The sequence below is a fragment of the Bicyclus anynana genome, chromosome 12, assembly GCF_947172395.1.
Source record: "Bicyclus anynana chromosome 12, ilBicAnyn1.1, whole genome shotgun sequence".
NCBI classification, from domain to species: Eukaryota; Metazoa; Arthropoda; class Insecta; order Lepidoptera; family Nymphalidae; genus Bicyclus; species Bicyclus anynana.
In genome coordinates, this window is record NC_069094.1 from 8,855,352 (window position 1) to 8,874,712 (window position 19,361).

Sequence of the window (19,361 nt, forward strand, 5' to 3'; positions counted from 1 at the left end):
TAGAGCTTTATAGGAGTCGTTAACACCGGATGGAAGTAGCATTCAGTGCCAGTTGAACATGGAAACGCAATTTTTGTCAATATCTTTTAGACACGCCTACGTAACGTAATCGAGTATTCATGTTTTAAATCACGCAAAAAAATGCAGGTACATACTTAAATAAGGCAGCGGACAATAATGACATTAATTTACCTCATGTTCTATAGTTAAAATTCTGCGATTGACTTTACTATAATCAGCAGTCGCTTGTTAAAGCGACATATCTTAATCTTTATGTTATTGAATACGAGTAGAATAAATGATAATATGTAAAGAATAATAAAAAAATATTGTAATTTTTTATTGTAGGCAGAAAAAGTAATAAGTGTTTGGTTGTAAGAGGAAATCCATTGTCATAATATTAAACAAAACATATTAATTATAGATATACCGTTACACAGATAGTACTTAATCATTGCAATAAATTGTCGATAGCGTGTGGCCATCCTAATATACAGAACATTGTGTCAGTGTTCTCAATTTGTATAATTGGATTTCATACAATTTATAGATATACGTACAATAACTATGAAGATATTAATTTAATATTCTACTTTCTTTCGTTTATTCATAAATGATTAAAAGTCAACGACTTATAAAACATTAATTTTGGAAACATAAATAAATGTACAATTATGTTTTTAATCTTCTAAATCGAATGTATTTAGAATTTCAAATTCTAATGTAGCATTTCTTAAGAAAAGACATCAACGCGTTCGCGTCTACTATCTACTCAGAAAAACGAAGTCATTCGCTTTTTTTTAAAATAACTTTTGAGTCTTATTTTATTTTAACTTGTGTTTTTATCGGTATTGATTAATATTATCTGTGGAAAGACAACAAAAGTTTCTGTCTTTCAAACTTTCTTTATCTATCTCCAATTTATTAATTGAATAGAGTAGGTATATGTTGGTTTTAATGTTTGAAAATTCAATGCGTTACCTATGTCGTTTGAGATTTAAAATAATCACCAGCTAAATTATGGTAATAAAGTGACAAGGGTTTCTTATCAATTGAAAAATAAAGGTTTGATTACACTGATGGAAGATGAATGAATATGCGGCCTATTACAGAGGGAGGTGGAAGGTCAAGCGCCGACCGGTCGGTGCGTCTCCTATCCGTAGACTTTCTATTCCGACAATATGGCCATCTCTCCGAACTCACACGTAAAACACACAGTACCAAAGCAAATATTTCCCCATATTGTGTGTTTAATTCCATTTTTGAACAATTGGAAAGCTTATGGGATTTCGGATAAGTGAAAACGATTACAAAATCGTTTATCTATTTTTTTAGTTTCCACAAAAAAAAATATATCGAATTATCGCTCGCGTGTATAACGGTAGTTATGTTAAAAATAATATTTATAATTAAAATGTAGTTTCACTTTTAGTAAGAACATTAATTGTTACTAGATTGTGACAATGCTTTAGTCAAAAGGTATTTAATATTCGTAGAATATACCTATTCTTAGTAACTCAAGACCAAGTTGTTATCTTGTAATTCCAAGATAAATCTTAGCAAGTGTCTTTTTAAGTGTATTCATGATAAGTAATTTTTAACACTTAATTGTATGAGTAAAAGCCATTAAAGAGAATAGAATTAATTAATCTTTTATGTTACTAAAAGTTACATGAATTGTTGCTTTTGACGTGTTGTCAATCTTCAGGCGTATAGATTGGGTTAACTGGGGTCATTCTAAACTTTGTTCTAGAGGACGTAATTGTTCAAATGTTCTTTGTTCTATTCCGCCGGAATTAATCAGTAAAGTGACAAGCTGTTTTCTATATGTGTATTTCGATACAAACTTGAAACTCAATAGAAGTTTATGTTGAAAACGAGAATAAAAAAAATTATAATTCCTAAATTAATACAACCTAGATTAGTTTAGGAATTATAATTTTCTAAAGTAAATAGTTTCAACATTCTCCAATAGTTTCAGCTCTGACCTGTCTTTTGGTCCAGTGGAGTGCACTAGGTGTTTAACGAAAGTAGGCAGTATAGGTACAGGTTAAATATAACAGAACATTTCTTCTCCAATGCAGGTTCTTTCTAAAATAATTTTCCAAACGACTATAATATAATTCGATAAAATATGATATGTAATCAATTGTACCGAATAACTTTAAATATTTATTTAAACAAGTGGACTAAAATTGCAAACGTCAAAGTATACTTAAAATAATAATTTAGATATACCACGCGCATAGTATCTCAAAGAGAGAAATAAACAGGTCAATATTTCACAAATCTCAAGTTATGAATGAACTTCATGTATCGTCCAACTTATGTAATAGTAAGCAGGCAACAATGTGTTACAAGCACGACAAATCGTCGAAATTAAAAACCGATGCCGCACCTACCGGCGGTATCTGTTTTTACCGCTTTATGGTTGTTTCGTCATGATGAGGCTTTCTCCTCACGTCATTTACATATACTTACGCACATTTTCTGTTTGTACAAAAAATTTCACCAACAATAACTTACGCGACGCTAGTATTTATAGTTGCGTTAAATAGCTTCTTATACATCGGCACCATGACACTCCGTGGTCAGATGTAATGACCAGAACCATAACTAATTAATGAGTGTGGGTAGTTATTCTTAAACGATTGCTTGTTATGTGGTTTCTAACTACTTGTTAGGGCTTAAGTTACCTACATTACACGTTTCTGATGTACGTGTTATGTTAATCGTTAAAGCTTTTATCTTAAAAGTTTTTAATCTTAAAAGTTACATTTACTCTACCATTCAACTAGAAGAAACATCGTACCTGTGGGTGTTTATTTTTCTATTAGGTATATTATATTGTTTACTTTACTTTGGTAAATATGACTGCAACGTTATCCACGAAAAAGTCTATGAAAATCGTATCATCTCGAAAAATAAATATAGACGAATAGGCAGTACGCGATCCACGTATTGGTATAGGAAGAATATCCCACCACGCACTGATTTTTTTTTTGTTTTATAACTGGATTAGGCAGCATTTTCCATTAAAGCTTTTAGTCGTTTTCCGACACTTCCAACAAGTAGCATCGTATTTCAACCGATTTACACAAAAAAATACCTTCCTCATTGGCACCACATAAAGTAGTTCTTTATATTACAAACAGACAAACATACACCGCGTCTGTTTTAAAATGTACAAATAATTTAGTAGTTTCGGCAACTAGTGTGAATATAACATGTATTCTGTGATATAACATAGAACAGATTCTAAATTTAATTATTATGATATCTGTTAATCCAGATTACAAACTGTATTATTATTTTATTTAAATACTTATTGAGTGAACAACATATATTTATAATATTTATGGAATAAGAATAATTTTTATATTTTCATAATTATGTGTACATATTAAACATTGTGAAAACATTGCGAAGGTAATATTTACGATACGAATAGGTACATTGTAATATGTTGTACATAATGTGTTGTTTGCTAAAGTAGGTATATTGTGTGTGTATAGTAGAGCATCTTGATTTTCGTATATCAAATCACTATGTGAATTGAACATGTCATGTAGCAAGAAATAGATGAAGATAAGATGCGTGTCTCCCATCATTATTCATCTTGTTTGCAATCAAATCGAATAGAAATATACCCATCTAATTAAAAAGAACGTTTTAATTATTTTTAATAGTTAATTGTCTTATTATTTCATGGGCGTGTGAAATATTATGAGCTGTCCAAAATCGTGTTGAGATTGTCGGTTGAATTACACAAAACCGAAGTGGAAATTTTCCTAATGAAGTTGCGTTTACAATTTTTTATGATTGCGTACTACTGAATCGTAAATAATGTTATGAATCTCGCACACAAATATGTATGCGATTAATAATAATGCTTCCCACATAATATTTAACCACAGCTTTTAAACATTATGTAGTAGGTATTGGTTTTGGTGGAAATATTTGCATACTCTGTCGTTTCTATTTGTATGTTATGTATGTATGTACATATACCATACAATAGCATGATTTTGAAAGACTTCTCTGTTGGAGCGTTGTTTAAATGGAAGATCGTGGGTTTGATTCATGTTTCGGCTCAATTTAGGAAGTTTTGGGGAAAGATTTAAAACTCAATTTAAGTCTAAAAATTTTATTATTTCGAATTTTATATCTTAGGTATAGGTGTGAAATAATTTTGTATTAGTATTTTTCTACACATAGTGAAAGTTTCAGAATATTTTACATTGAATTATATTTTAAAATTCTAGAAAAACTAGTAGGAGAATTCAAACTCATTTCCAGCTATTTTACTCGTAGCAGAAAAGGTACGTAAACATTTAAACAACAATCAGTTTAATGCTATGTACGTATCTTTCTATTAAATAATATTCTACATATAAATATTACACGTATATACGTGTTAGATTCTATATTCTATACATTAAACTCGGGAAATATAAAACAAAATAAAAATAACTTTTACAAATATATTTCTAATCTTGCTACCAAAGCAGTTGTATAATCACATCTTTAAACTATTTCAGTTAATTTAAGTAACAATATAATACAGAAAGCTTTATTTAAAATATGTTTTTGCAACTGAATTAGCACCATCATTTTAACAAGTCAATGAAATATTTTGTAGGTACATATATTTTATCATCTACTTTATACATACGAATTTTATTATTCAACTATACAGAATATTATAGTGATTACAACATAAAGCATATATCTAGGTCTATTATCAATCAATTTAGTGAAGTGCATTTTATAATTACTAAATTATGTCTACTTAAATGCAGCTTTCATGTCCTATGTCGTCCAACCAGATAGTATTTTACTCTTATCTTAAGGCACAGAATGATATTAATCTTAATGTTTCCGTCATAACCCTGAATAGGCACATTAATGAAGTGATAAAAGGCACTGAAGAGGGCCACAACCCACAAGAGACAGCGCTGAAAGCCTTTGCGCGCTGCACTTCAAGCGGCAATAACGAGCGATAAAAAACGAATGCAAAGTTGTAAATTATAACAATATTTCCCGTGATCTTAATACAGACTTTACTTCGTTGAAGGTCTTAATGTATTAATTTCTTTTGCTATTTATAATTGCACTTAACGCAAACAAACGTACGTTTCAATATGGATTAAGAGCAGCCTCAAAGAGTTTGCAGAAGTTTATTTAGTTTATTTATTTAGATTAGTTTACTAGTTATAGTTTAGTTTGTTAGTGGTTTATTTATTTTAATATTATCAAAAAAACATATTTGTTATTGTGTATTTTCTGTAAAAGTAGTTTTATGAGATTTAAATTGTTTAACGCGCAATTTTATAAGCGTTGAAAACAAATAAAGTTCTATAGCATATCTACACAGAAAAGTATTAGTGACATGCGCCAAATCTATATCATTCATTCTTGATTAGAAGTAGTTTCATAACTACTTATATTGAAAATAAATTCTGAATCAGGATGCCAATGGTGAGCTGGTAACATTTTAAAGGTTATGCCAAACATAACAAAGTGGTATTAGTTGCTTTACTACTTGGGTTTTGGTCTCGACAGACCCAAGTGGTTGAGGCGTCAAACATTACAATTGGTATAAAGCATTTTGATGTTTAGCATAACTTTTATTAACGCTTTTCTTTCTTTGAAATCCCATTTAAGGCGATAGTCTCGTGGCCCAGGTGTCAGAGATAATAGGTGCGGTGGGATGAGAGACAGCGTTACGCAACGCGGCGATGCGTTTCTCGTGGACCCGGCAACAGCGGAATGCGTTGCACAATACACACAACCGCGGTTCAAGGACGACACCACTTTTAAAACATTAAATAAAATCATATACGAGTTATTTAGTAGTAGGTAGTACCATCATTAATCAAATCGTTTATGAAATACAATCATTAAACCATGTTTTTATACAATAAAATGAGGATGAAACACAGCCACGCTTACCTAAATAGTTTATCTATAACTGAGTATTTTGATGCAAGGCTACATACATACTACAAACTTCTATATTGTCACGGAAAAGTAGTAATGCACGCGAACATTAAACATTAATGGCCCTGCTGGCCTTTTCACTAGTTTGGTCTTATTATCGACCTATTACAATATTAATATTAAATCAATTGACAAGATATCATTTACCTACTGTGTGATATCCACCCTATTAGTGTCAAAGTAAGCACCGGGTGACATTCGTTACATAGAATCTCAATTTTATATATGTCAAGAAACATACGTCAAAAATAGTGAATTAGCCTGTTGGTTTTGATTTAATAACACTTATATCGTAGATTATTCTCACAGTGGCGGATTTACCAGTAGGCTGAGTAGGCTGAAGCCTAGGGCAGCAGATTTTGTGGAGCGGTAAATTTTGCCCAAAACATTTTGTCTTACAGAAATAAAGAAAAATATTGTTAAATAAACTTAGAAAAACTGAGTATTGAGAATTCAAATAATATTCTAGTAGGGTACATGTAATAAAATTCAAAAATCTGTACTAAACTGTTTTAACGTGAATACTCTCGTATATTAAAAATATGATAAATGGAGGTAAAAATTTATACTGGCCGCAAGTTGGTAAATCCGTCACTGTTCACAAATATGTCTTTACCTTTAAAGAACCTTTAAAGAGGGAATTTATTTATTTTGCTATTCTAAGCGAAAAACTGACGAATAGGGTGAGAAAGTCTTGAATTGAGAAAGGGCGATGCCTCATAAGTGCGTTGCATTGATTCTTCTCAACAGATCAACGCAATGTATGTCACACCTTCGTTGTGGTGACACACGACGTCACAGCGCAAGAGGACAACGCATACGCACTCAGTTAATGTCAACAATGCATACGAAACAAATGAGCACTGTCCTTCCTTTGTGTAAACGTCGCCTGCGACGACGTAGCGCAATGATGACAATGCGACGTCGCAACGTACCACTAATGGTGCATGGCTCTAACGTCTATTTATACGGGCTAATGTATTTCGCCTACAACTGAGCATTAGCAAGCGGTCGCACGTAGAGCAGCTGCGCGAGATTGCTTCTTGCATATCGACCCCTCTGCTGGGGTGCGCCGTGCCCGGGCCGACCCCACAGTGAGGCCCACGTGGCGTGGTGACGACGGACGCTTTCTGCCGAGTCTCGGCGACTCTCCTAATGATAGAAATGTATCCAGTTATAACATAAATTATATAAATAACAAAGCCAGGCCTTTATCCTTATTTAACAGGGAATTTGGAGTTGGAACCCACAAAATTGTTAAAATGGTGGTTGACGGACATAAAGTTTGACTCATTTGAAAACGATACAAAAACAATTTTTTAAGATTACAATAGGCAAAGGCGTGAAATATTTTTCTTTCCAAATCCGTGCCTACCTACTGAAAATACTCTTGGCTCAATATTTCATAGCATCATGACCCATGAGTATGACACGAAACTTTTTTCTTATTAATTAAATTTCTCAGTCTGGGGTGGGAAAGTTTGTGGCCCTATTACTCGGAGAGCACATTAAGCTGGTCCCTATCATTATCATTATCATCTGATAATGATCGTTACACAATGAAATATTATCACCATACGCCCGTCAATCCATACTGAAGCAACATAGTGCGTCTAAGCTCAAATCGTTTCTATTACAAGACCTGGCACGGTAGTGGGTCATTAAAATAGACGGATAGACACTGATAATAATGAAGATATTTACTGATACTCGTATAACATCATTCTTAAACTTAATATAAAAAGAGAAAAAAAGAAACTGTTATGAATTATTTAGATAATTAATAATTAATTAATTAATAAGATGTAGTAAATTAATCAGTCAATAAAACTTTTTGATTAATGTGCTACCATTAAATAACAAATTAATTTACACGCGTACATAAAAGAAGATTTATTAATTAATGTATAGCATTTACATATAAGATGCTTAAATAATTTTACTCGTAAATCTATACTAATAGTATAAAGAGGCAAAGTTTGCGGTATTGTAGGAGGTAATCTCTGGATCTACTGAACCGATTTCGAAAATTCTTTTACCACTAGATAGCCACGCCACGTTATTTGTGAGTGTCATATTTTATGCCCGTATATAACGCGAACGGGAACACGTGGATGAAATCCGGGGACGTCGACTAGTATAGTTACAATTACCTCTATTTGTAGAGATTTCACGCGCATTTGATGTTTTAAATCTCTTAGATAATCCATATCAAGAAGTTCACGCCATCTGTAAAAGATTTATTATATTTTTATACTGTCAATCTATTGGTGAAACTATGTTTAATATTGATATAAGCCATTAATTATATAAAAATCTTGTATTTCACCCTTATTTCATGTCAACCTAATCGGCTTTGCATAATAAATATATTAGGATAGTATTTATATTAACTTATGAATATCTAACATCAACCTTTCTTATGTAATCGCTGTATATTATTTTTTTAAAGATACATGTATATGATTAGTGGCATACACTTATACTTAACCGTAATCGTGTTGAGAGTTAATAAATGCCGAAAATTGGGTAAAATGAATGTTATCACCCTCAAGTTTGAGGGTTCGGCGTTCGGAGATTAATTTGATACTTTCACGGTTATAAGCTTTTAAAAGTTCCACAATACTGATGGAATCAACATATTCCAGGAATGCCATGACCTTTGATAGAAAGCTACGTAAGCTTATTATAAGGGAAATATATTATTCTCAGAGAGTTTTTTTAAGCTGCTTATACTCGTATAATTTTGCTTATGTAACATATGTTATAATGAATTTTATGTTATAATGATTGTTAGCCAAAGGAACTCCTAACCAAGTAACAAAGTCTACTCAATTTACTTAGTTATAATCGTAATATTCATATTTTTTAAGTTTAATGCCTTTCTTAATTTATTATAATAGTTAAATAAAAATAGCCTAAAATGAGTTAATGACCATTGAGCAAATTATGCCACATAAAATTATGAATCATAAATAAATTACAAAACGCCTTTCTTCATTTTAACCTCAAGTCCTCAATTTAAAGGCGTTGGTATTATGTAAGAGGCCTATGACAAAAATGAGTTATGTCCAACGAAATGTTTATTTGATAAACTAATTAATAAAGTTTCTCCACGTTTACGTTTTCCCATGAGACCTTGAGTTAAGTTTTGAATGTGTTGCAAAACTAAACTAATAAAATATCGCATGTATGTACTTTATGATATAAAACTGAGATTTTCGAATTTCTACTCTTGTTTATCAGTCGATAACAATAATGTTTATAATTTACTAGCAATATTCGCCCCAAATAGCGTATAGGTAGATGTTCAATACACTAGCCTAGCCAATGTAAAAAATTAGATAAGTATTACATTAAAAATATTCCTTTCATATATGAGAGATAACCTCTCAAAATTAAATAACACGTATGCTGAAGAAAAGTGACACGCATACGCGCAAATGTTAAGAGAAACAATGAGGAGAAGAGAGGTTCGAGAAAAAGATGAGAAGAAGGCCTGAACCATGCAGAGAGCCATTATTATACAACTAGCATTTTAAATTAGGTATTTCTGTAAAAACTGAAAATAGCAATGTAAATAAAAACGTTACTATTGAAAATATTTTTTATTTCATTTGGAGCTTTTTAAGTGACAGTGAGGTGGAGGTCTTTGATGTACCTATTCTTATCTCGATCGCATAACTTCCAACGCTACCTATTTGATTGTAATGAACTTTCACATAACAATTATCTACAAATATAAATAGTTGGACCTTTTGAGCTAGACTTACCGCATTTAAGGAAAGCTGAAAATTTGTCAGCCTACATCCAACGTCCATCCATCAGCTCCTACTCACCGGTATGGTACGGTAGCATATTCTGAAGTTAGGACCGTGGTGACTTCAGATTTCAAGGGTCCAGATCCTCAATTGTCCAAAAATAAAACGTATTTTTTTTATATTTTCTCTGAGATATCAATTCCTCTATTCGCAAGACCCATTGCTACAAAGCCCTAAAGTTCTTCAAAAAATCTTTAACGGGGTTGCCGTTAAGCTAAGTGACTGGCAATTGAGGTGATTATACAAAAAAACGCTTTATACTTGGACGGTTGAGGCTCTGAACACTCGATACCTGCTAAATTACAAAGCCACCATAATCCAAACTCCAAAATTAGCTACCGCACCTACCAATAGTAAGAGCATATTAATAGACTGTCAAAATTAAAGCCTTCCTAAAATGAGGAATGTCTGACCATCACAGGCTCTTGGCCTATTGTTATTGGTACCTATCTATACTAATATTATAAAGCTGAAGAGTTCGTTTGTTTGTTTGATTGAACGCGCTAATCTCAGGAACTACTGGTCCGATTTAAAAAATTCTTTCAGTGTTAGATAGCCTATTTATGGAGGAAGGCTATAGGCTATATATTATCCCCATATTATTACGGGAACGTGAACCACGCGGGTGAAACCGTACGGCGTCAGCTAGTAATCTATATACGTACTCGCATGACTGATCCGGTGGCCGAGTGACATCGCTAGATGGTAAAGTACGGGCTCCTACGCGCCTTCGCCTCGCCAAAAGTGGCACCAGCTCTATTCCACCCGTCAGCCTCAATATCGTGGATTCTGGAGTAGGTTTCTTTTCATCTCCATCCTCAACATCGTCATCAGGTACCGTCCGTTTAACTCGCTCTCCATTCGATAATCTCTTCACAAATACATTCTTATTCGAACCCCGTTTCATTTTACCGTTCCTGGCATGTTTCACTTCTTTATTTTCACTGCTTTTACTTCTTCCTTCAGAGCTTGATTGTTTTGTGATGTCAGGTAATTTTGAAACACTAGAAGGCTTAACATTTTCTTTGTTATTTACATCGTGTTTGGTGTCATCGTCGGCTGTCTTTACTTTAGGTAAAGTAAGCGACGATCTTTTATACCGCTTGTTTTCTCCTTTCATTTTGTTAAAAATTTCATTATCCGTCCATCCCTAAATTTTTATAATATTAGACATGTTAGCATAATTAAAGTTAACTTTACCTAAAAAAATTGAGTTTTTTTACCATAGACTTTGAGAAATTTAGACCAATATCTCGAGGATTCCTCCAAGTGGTTCCACCAGGCCCCGGTTTGCCCCACGGTCCATCCATTGTTTGCTAAAATTAGTATTAAAATATTATTAACTTAACATATTTTAATAATAATTATTATTATTAATTAAAAGTTTACCATTTTCCGCTCATATTCCAAGTTGCGCCTTAACTCATCTTCCAATGCTTTTTGTCTTTTAACCACCATTTCGTCTAAAATATTCAACAATGTTAGTTGCTAAGTTCGCATATTACTATGTTGTTTAAATTAGATATTGATGAATTTTTCAAGAAATATAGGTACTGTTTACTAATTACCTGCCTCGTTGTTGCAGAAGCTAGCTTGTGCGGCTTTCAATCATGAGATCCTGTGTCGGGCGAAGCAATATTGAGTTTTTATTTCTTTCAAGTAGCTAGTAGTTAGGAAATTGGTGATGTTACACTCCCGTGTCTCGCAGCATTGAGTGCATAATGTTCCCAGTTCGTACTATTAACATCTGTCAGTTAATAGAGTCAAACATTTTCACCCTAAACCCATCAACCCTCACTACAGGGTTTCTCTTCTTCACTCTTTTTCTGCCAGGCGGGAGAGCATCTAAAAAGTCTATATGATATGATGACATTTTACTAACCTAGTACTTGCTTATAAGCCTGTTGTTCGGTTGGAGTCTGCCTGTATCGTATGTCGTTGTCAACGGTTCGTCGCAAAAGGTCTGCGTAGCACAGCTGCGGGTCTTCGCGAAGTCGCACCGGCGTACGACGTTGTCGGCGGTGTGACGTCCAGCGGCGGTTTAGTTCGTGGGCAGAGACACCCTGTAGATAGCAAAAAGTCTGCTATATATAAAAATCTACCACCACGCTTGTTTTTGCCACGTAAATGGTGGTTGCCGCTGAATTTACAGACAGGCTTAAACGCTTACTTCTCTAGTTCGTGGACACAGGCAACATTTAAAACTTTATATGAAATGTTCCTAGCATGCCCTATAAAATGTTATTCTGTTTACAAGCGATAGTTTGCCGCTTACCTGCCTGGTTCATCAATCAGCCACGTGTGAGTGTTCTAACACTGTTAAACTCTTTTCCCTCTCTTTCATAGTACGTAGGAACTGTTAACTGATACAATCATATAATGGAAGCAGGATATTTTTAATATATTCACATATGTACAGAGATTATTGAGCTTTTCTTCCGAAATTTTTATTAACGTTAAATAAATTATTACCAGTCAGGGGGTCAGAGTCACTCGCGTCCGTAGGTAATACCGAAGTTTGGTTCCAACCCTTGATACCCTACACGTGACCCCTGGGTGGTGCTAAATGAGTGACATTTCATGAGGTGGTAGACTCCGGTCGTGGCTTGAAAAACCACCCTGCGATCAAAGCCGCGTCGCCAAATGACTGATTATGGCAGGTAACTGTTACGATTAGTCGTGTTCCGGCGCGTTGGTCGCAAAAGCCGTCATAAGGAATTGGGTCTGTACAGTAGCTCTGCTTTCTGTGACAGAACCTGATCTGTAAAATAGATGCACCGGAAGTCTCGATTTGGAGGGTAGCGGGATCCGAAGCACGGTTCTCCGCTGGCCGACCGCAGTTAGTAGGGGGCCCAATTGTAGGTTAGCCACCTACGAAAGGCTGCCCCGCCAACTAGCGAAAAATCTTGGAATGGCTTCCATCGTGCCGGTTGGCGTCCGGAGAGAGGGTCCGATGGCGATTTCCAGGGGGGTTCGGGCGTCCCCGCAGTCTCCATTCGAGCCTTTCATTAGTGTATCTTTTTTATCAGATTGTGGAGTCTATGATTGCAGAGCCTCGTACAACTTCCACTTCCTTTACCCTATTCACTTCATAATTATGCAGCACAAGAAAAAGAAGAGTAAATTTGTTCAGCGGTTGCACCCCCTCTCTCTCAAAGTGCATCTCACTAATATAAGGGGATTGCACTCTAATCTCGTTGCAGTCCATCATCATCTTGAGACTGAGAGGCCGAATTTATTCTTCTTGACGGAGACGCAAATCAGTAGTCCAGCAGATGCAACGTACCTGCATTACCCGGGATATGCGTTGGAGCACAATTTTAAATCTCACGCTGGGGTGTGCTTGTTTGCTCGTAATGACATCTGTTGCCGACGTCTCCGTAACTTGGAGGTGCCCAACTTCTCCATCTTGTGGTGCTTATTGGATATGGGCATGGAGCAGATCGTGTATGCTTGCATCTATAGGTCGCATACCGGTGATCAGGAGACAACTCGGATGTTTCAATATCTTACCCAGACGGCTGACATTGCCCTGCGTCGGTATCCTGCTGCTCAAATAGTATTTCTGGGGGACTTTAATGCCCATCACCAAGACTGGCTGTTCCCATACCAGACTACAGACCACGCTGGAAGAGAGGCTCTTAAATTCTCCTTGTCATTAGGTCTCTCTCAGCTAGTCCATGAAGCGACACGGATACCCGACATTGAAGGTCACACACCTAATTGTCTGGACCTTCTGCTGACTTCCGACCCAGACCAGATTACAGTGTCAGTTGCCGCACCCCTTGGCACATCCGATCACTGTGTGGTCAAGTCGGTTTCGATGTATTACCCTCCAAAGTCTGGCTCTGCCGGTACTAGGCGGGTATGGCGGTTTAAGTCGGCAGACTGGGATGAGATGCGGCACTTCTTTGCATCTTACCCTTGGCGGCAGATATGCTTCTCTTCTAATGATCCGTCGAGCTGCGAACAAGCTATATCAAAGGTGATACGTCAGGGTATGGAATTTTTTATTCCATACGCTGACATATCTCTGGATGGCAAGGTTCCTCGGTGGTATAACTCTGCTTGCGCTGATGCTGAAATTCTTAAAAACTCAGCGTTTGCAGCGTGGGCTGAAGCCCGTACCACTAAAGCTCCGGATATCTCTGCAAAGAAGAGAGCATTCAACTTAGCTGCCAAGTCCTACAAGAAGGTTCTAAAGAAGGCTCGTTTCAACCGTACCAACCGCATTGGGGCCAAATTAGCATCTTATCCACGGGGTAGTAAAGCTTTTTGGTCTCTCGCGAAATCGGTTGAAACCAACTTCTGTCGTCCTTCGCTTCCACCCTTGCTGAAACCGGATGGATCGCTGGCTTTCACCTCAAAAGACAAGGCTAACATCTTAGCGACTCTTTTTGCGGAAAATTCACAGCTCAATGCTGGGAGCACCTCCCCCCCAAACCTACCATCATGCGACACTGTTATGCCAGAGATTCGCATACGCCAATGTGAGGTTTTAAAGGTGCTCCGCAGCTTGGATGTGAATAAGGCCAGTGGTCCTGATGGAATACCAGCAATTTTATTGAAAACATGTGCCCCTGAGTTGTCTCCTGTTTTAACTCGCCTGTTCCGTCTCTCCCTTAAGTCTGCTCAGGTTCCGAAGGCTTGGAAGGTTGCTAATGTACAACCTGTACCAAAAAAGGGAAGCCGTGCCGACCCGGCTAATTACAGACCTATTGCAATCACTTCCATACTTTGTAAAAGTATGGAACGTGTATTGAACAACAGGCTCCTGGCATACCTCGAGCAAAATGATCTCCTTTCGGACCATCAGTACGGTTTTCGTCGCAACCGTTCGACAGGTGATCTTCTAGTGTATGCCACTTACATCTGGGGTGAAGCCATCGAGAAGCATGGTGAAGCGCTCGCTGTTTCACTAGACGTCTCGAAGGCTTTTGACCGGGTCTGGCATGATGGCCTTTTAAGTAAACTTCCTGCCTACGGGATTCCCTCTAGCCTATGTCGCTGGATATCAGATTTCCTGAGCGAACGATCATTTCGAGTTGTCGTAGACGGCAGCTCGTCTGATCCAATGGCAATCAATGCCGGAGTTCCTCAGGGATCAGTTCTTTCCGCTACACTCTTCCTGCTGCACATAAACGACCTGCTCAAGCCAGGTTTATTTGGGTATGCCGACGACAGCACTGTAACGGATAGATATATGTCCAGTCCTCGCGCTAGTGGGGCTGAGACCCTTGAGCAAAGAGAGACATTGGTAGAACGTGTCAATTTGACCTTAAACAAGGTGTCCGACTGGGGAGACGCCAATCTAGTCAAATTTAATGCTACCAAAACACAGGCGTGTTTATTCACTGCGAAAAGGAGTCCATTCCAGTTTACTCCTACTTTCCGGAATACACCTGTTCCGATCACCGACAGTATTGAGCTTCTAGGTATTACAATATCGTCCAAGCTCAACTTTGGAGAATGCATTGAGTCCAAAGCAGAAACAGCTGGTAAGAAGCTCGGTATCCTAAATAAGGTGAAGCGCTACTTCACACCGGAACAGCTTCTTACTCTTTACCAAGCTCAGGTTCGTTCGTGCATGGAGTACTGCTCCCATTTATGGGATGGATCGGCCAAATACCAGCTTGCTGCTCTGGACTCGGTGGATCGCCGAGCTAGAATGGCTCATCGGTAACGAGGCGCTAACTAATGCGAAATTGCAATCATTAGAGCATCGCTGAAAAGTTGCCTGTCTGTCGGTGTTCTACAGGATTTATTTCGGAGAGTGCGCTCAGGAACTTTTCGATCTAGTTCCCTCTTCACCTTTTTACCATAGAACTGCCAGGCATCGCAGAGGTCTGCATCCATACGTAGTTGATGTCCCCTGGACTCGTACGAAGCGTTTCGGTTCTTCGTTCCTGATCCGCACTGCGAAATTATGGAATGCCCTTCCAGCTTCAGTTTTCCCTACCACCTACAACATGGGTATATTCAAGGTAAGAGTGAATAGGCATTTTCTAGGCAAGCGCGTTCCACCTTAGGCTGCATCATCGCTTACTGTCAAGCATGATTGCTGCCAAGCGCTAGCCTATATAACGTAAAAAAAAAAAAAAAATATTAAATACTTGCAAGGTGTAAGTAGGAGACACCAAATGTACGAGTAAAGGCCCTTTCCTAGATTATTAAAAAAAAAAATTCTCTACTCTGAGGGCCTTTCACATCATAAAGTAACATTTCCATACGTCTCAGGCCCTGCATTCTGTAAAGTTAAAGCGATGATGACCTCGCTCATTTCCATGGCAAATTCGCTGTTAGTGACATTTTATTTCTGACATCTCATATAGAAATAAAGTTTAAATTCTAATAAAACTTGTTAAATGCGAATTCCATCGATGAGTATAAAATAGCGGAATCGCACCCCAGGACGAGTTGTCACGCAGTTGGTGCGTCCTCGTTATGTCATTCACGGATCGTGTCTCGCACCGACTTGCGTACGCAACGTGACCTCTGCCATATATAGATTTATTGCATGCTGTTACTTTATGACCGTTATTAAGTTGCCCGAAGCACTGATGACGCGACGAAGTTTTCACATTTCACATTGGTAAGTGTTACATCGAATGTGCGAATCAAAGATAAGCCGCCTTGGATACTGAATTAAAGTGGGTATGTCATTGCATAGTTTTGCGTGACTCTTCCAACATAGTTTTAACAAATTGTATATCCATTACCTAAAGTACCTAAAAACTATCACATATTATACTTAAAACCTATTCTTAAGCTAATATAAAAAAAAACATTGTTTTGCTCTTTATATACTTATTTATGCTACAACGTATTGAGGATTTTTGGCATCAGCTAACTTGCAATTTTCAAACCAGAGAGTATTGCAGTTTTTTAAACAACAACGTATAAAGGTATTGCAATTCCCTAGCTACACTTGCAGTTATCTAGCAACAAGCAACACTACAACGTATAAAGTTATTGCAGTTTCCTAGCAACAGCTACTACGTATTAATCATAAAGGTATTAGAATTTTGCACACAAAATTTTCATAAGAATTTTCGAATAAGCTTCGGACATTCGGACTATTGCCTTGCGCTAGGAAGGCAATAGTTCGAAAGAAGAAGGGGTCTCGGAAGAGGGACAAACCAGTGACAACTATTCGCAAAGTTGGAGGAGACAATGGTAAAATTGGTTTTTAAAAAATTGGTCGTAAAGGATGTCATTTACGAGCGATCCATAAGCGATCCTAATACGAGTATCTGTGGGAAAACGAAATGTATTGGCATGCCTAATTGCCTACCTTAAGTTCGTCCTCCGGGTAGATGCCGATCGCCCGCAGGTTGCTGAACCGTATGCCGCGAGTGTTGGGCGCCCCGCCGCCCGCGCGCCCCCACGGCTCATACGACGCCAGCTCGAGTCGAGCCTTCGACAATCATTTTCATAATATTATTAATATACATTTTTTTATGCCGTTGCATATTTGTTACTGCAAAATCACAATCGCATGGATTTAGAAGAAAATAATATAAAGGTACGTATTTCACAAACAAATACCTATATCTTACAATCAAGTCTATTTCACTTATCAAGTCACTCTGATTTAAATCTGGCAACATTCGTTACCTAACAAATTTTTATGTGCTTAGCACTAGGCCTAGTCCATTAGACTTTGTCTATTTTATGCATATTAGGCACGTACTTGTACTAGTATGTAGTTATAAAAAAAACAAACTGGGTGATTAATTGTTTTTTTTTTTTGTAATTTTAATAAATAGTATACGTTTAGATATTTGTTTCCATATGAACCCGATTTCGTTAGCTTTAAAGACAGCCTTAAAAACAGTACAGTGTCTTTAGAAGTATTACACCAGTTAAAGATCCATTTAATTTTAAGATTTATTTTTTCTTTTCAGAAATCGTGGTAGTGTTCCGTGGTTAATCTTTTTATCCCTGTACCTTGTTTCACAACGGCTTTCTCTATTGGCACGCAAAAACAAACAATTGGCTTTTATGCCATTTTCTTTGACATGCCATTTCAACTTACGTAAAACATACAATAACATAAAATAAATGACGTCGACTGTATTCATGTATGGGGAAACTCCATCCGCACCTTACGCAAATACCTAAATGCCAATGCTTTTCTACAAAATTAAGTATGTATATTTTTAAACATTACGTTATACCTAACTACCTACATAATTACCAATCATTAATTTGCATTTGCAGGATTACCTTTAATGTAATTATTGCCTGATTTGGCTTTATGATCTATCTGTAATTTTTATACATTGCAACTTGATTTTTTAAAAGTAGATTTTATTAAATTTCTTTTAAGATTGCTTAACCAAAACAAACGCTTAAACGCAAAAAATAAGTACTTTTATAATATATAAAAAGTAGGTTTTGGTCAATTCCCCGATGGATTTGATCAAATCACGAAGGATGTTAAAATAACAACACGATTTTATTTTTTCCCTATACAAATCTAGTGAATTGAACAAATCCCTTTACATGTAAGGGAGGTAGAATAAAAAATAATTTCAAAAATTTATTTTACGACTTTGTTCAAATTTTTAATTTACACACTCATGCTAAATTTCAGTTTTCTAGTTGTAATAGTCTCTGGGCTAAACCGCGGACAGACGGACGGACGGACAGACAGACGGACAGACAGACATGGCTAAACTATAAGCGTTCCTTATGGACTACGGAACCCTAAAACACCAAAAAATAATCTTCAAAGTGCATCAAGAATATTATTGTACCTTTAATTTTATTGGGTCAGTAGTTACTCAGTAGATATTACTCCGCACTTCACTTCCACTCTATTTTATATATGGAAGTGAGATACTAGAAATAAAAAAATATATTTAACAATATATAAATAAAATAGTCTACCTGCTTCTGTGCTGCAAGCTTTTCCCTTCGACTTTGCTCACGTCGTTCTAAAGCGAGCCGTTCACCCTCTTGGCGGGTCTGCTCCGCGCGCTTTCTCTCCCTTGCCCTTCTACGTGCCGACCCAGAAGTAGGGGCACTTAACCTCCTAAAGTGATATAAATATACTTTTAACCGACTTCCAAAAAGGAGGAGGTTCTACGTTCGGCTGTATGTATGTTTTTTATTTCTTATTGAAGCTCTGAATAATCATATCGATTTTTAACTAACTACTAAAACCCATCCCCATTATAACGTTTTATATTACATCCTGATTATATAGATTCAATTATTAAGAGTTTGAAAGGTAAACCTTAACCCTGGTGCAGTAACTAGACTACCATTGCTAAATGTTGGAACAACTTAAATCGCCTCAATGACTTACCTCCGTAATCGATTTGATTGTAAAGCAAACATTTATCTATATATTATTATTATTTCACACTATAATTAATATAGAATGATCATGTTACAGTAAATAATAAATGTTATTTAATAATGAATATGAATAAAATATACTAAAATATTATGTTAAAGGTTGAATTATATAAAGTTATTCAGGCATATGCCGATATAGTAACTGCACGACTCTGCGGTCGCTACTGG

The 19,361-nt window shown here is 36.4% G+C and overlaps 1 protein-coding gene across 1 annotated transcript; it reads right to left on the reverse strand.

Moving 5' to 3' along the window:
- Positions 1-4,131: 4,131 nt before the first annotated feature.
- Positions 4,132-19,353, reverse strand: LOC112055114 (uncharacterized). The gene is made up of 9 exons (XM_024095118.2): positions 19,141-19,353; positions 18,720-18,864; positions 17,119-17,241; positions 11,707-11,887; positions 11,214-11,287; positions 11,048-11,140; positions 10,490-10,974; positions 8,157-8,232; positions 4,132-7,155 (listed from the first exon to the last, which is right to left on the reverse strand). Exons 1-9 carry the CDS (start codon positions 19,170-19,172, stop codon positions 6,991-6,993), a joined length of 1,374 nt encoding a protein of 457 aa, XP_023950886.2. The 5' UTR covers positions 19,173-19,353; the 3' UTR covers positions 4,132-6,990.
- Between the last annotated feature and the right edge of the window lie 8 nt (positions 19,354-19,361).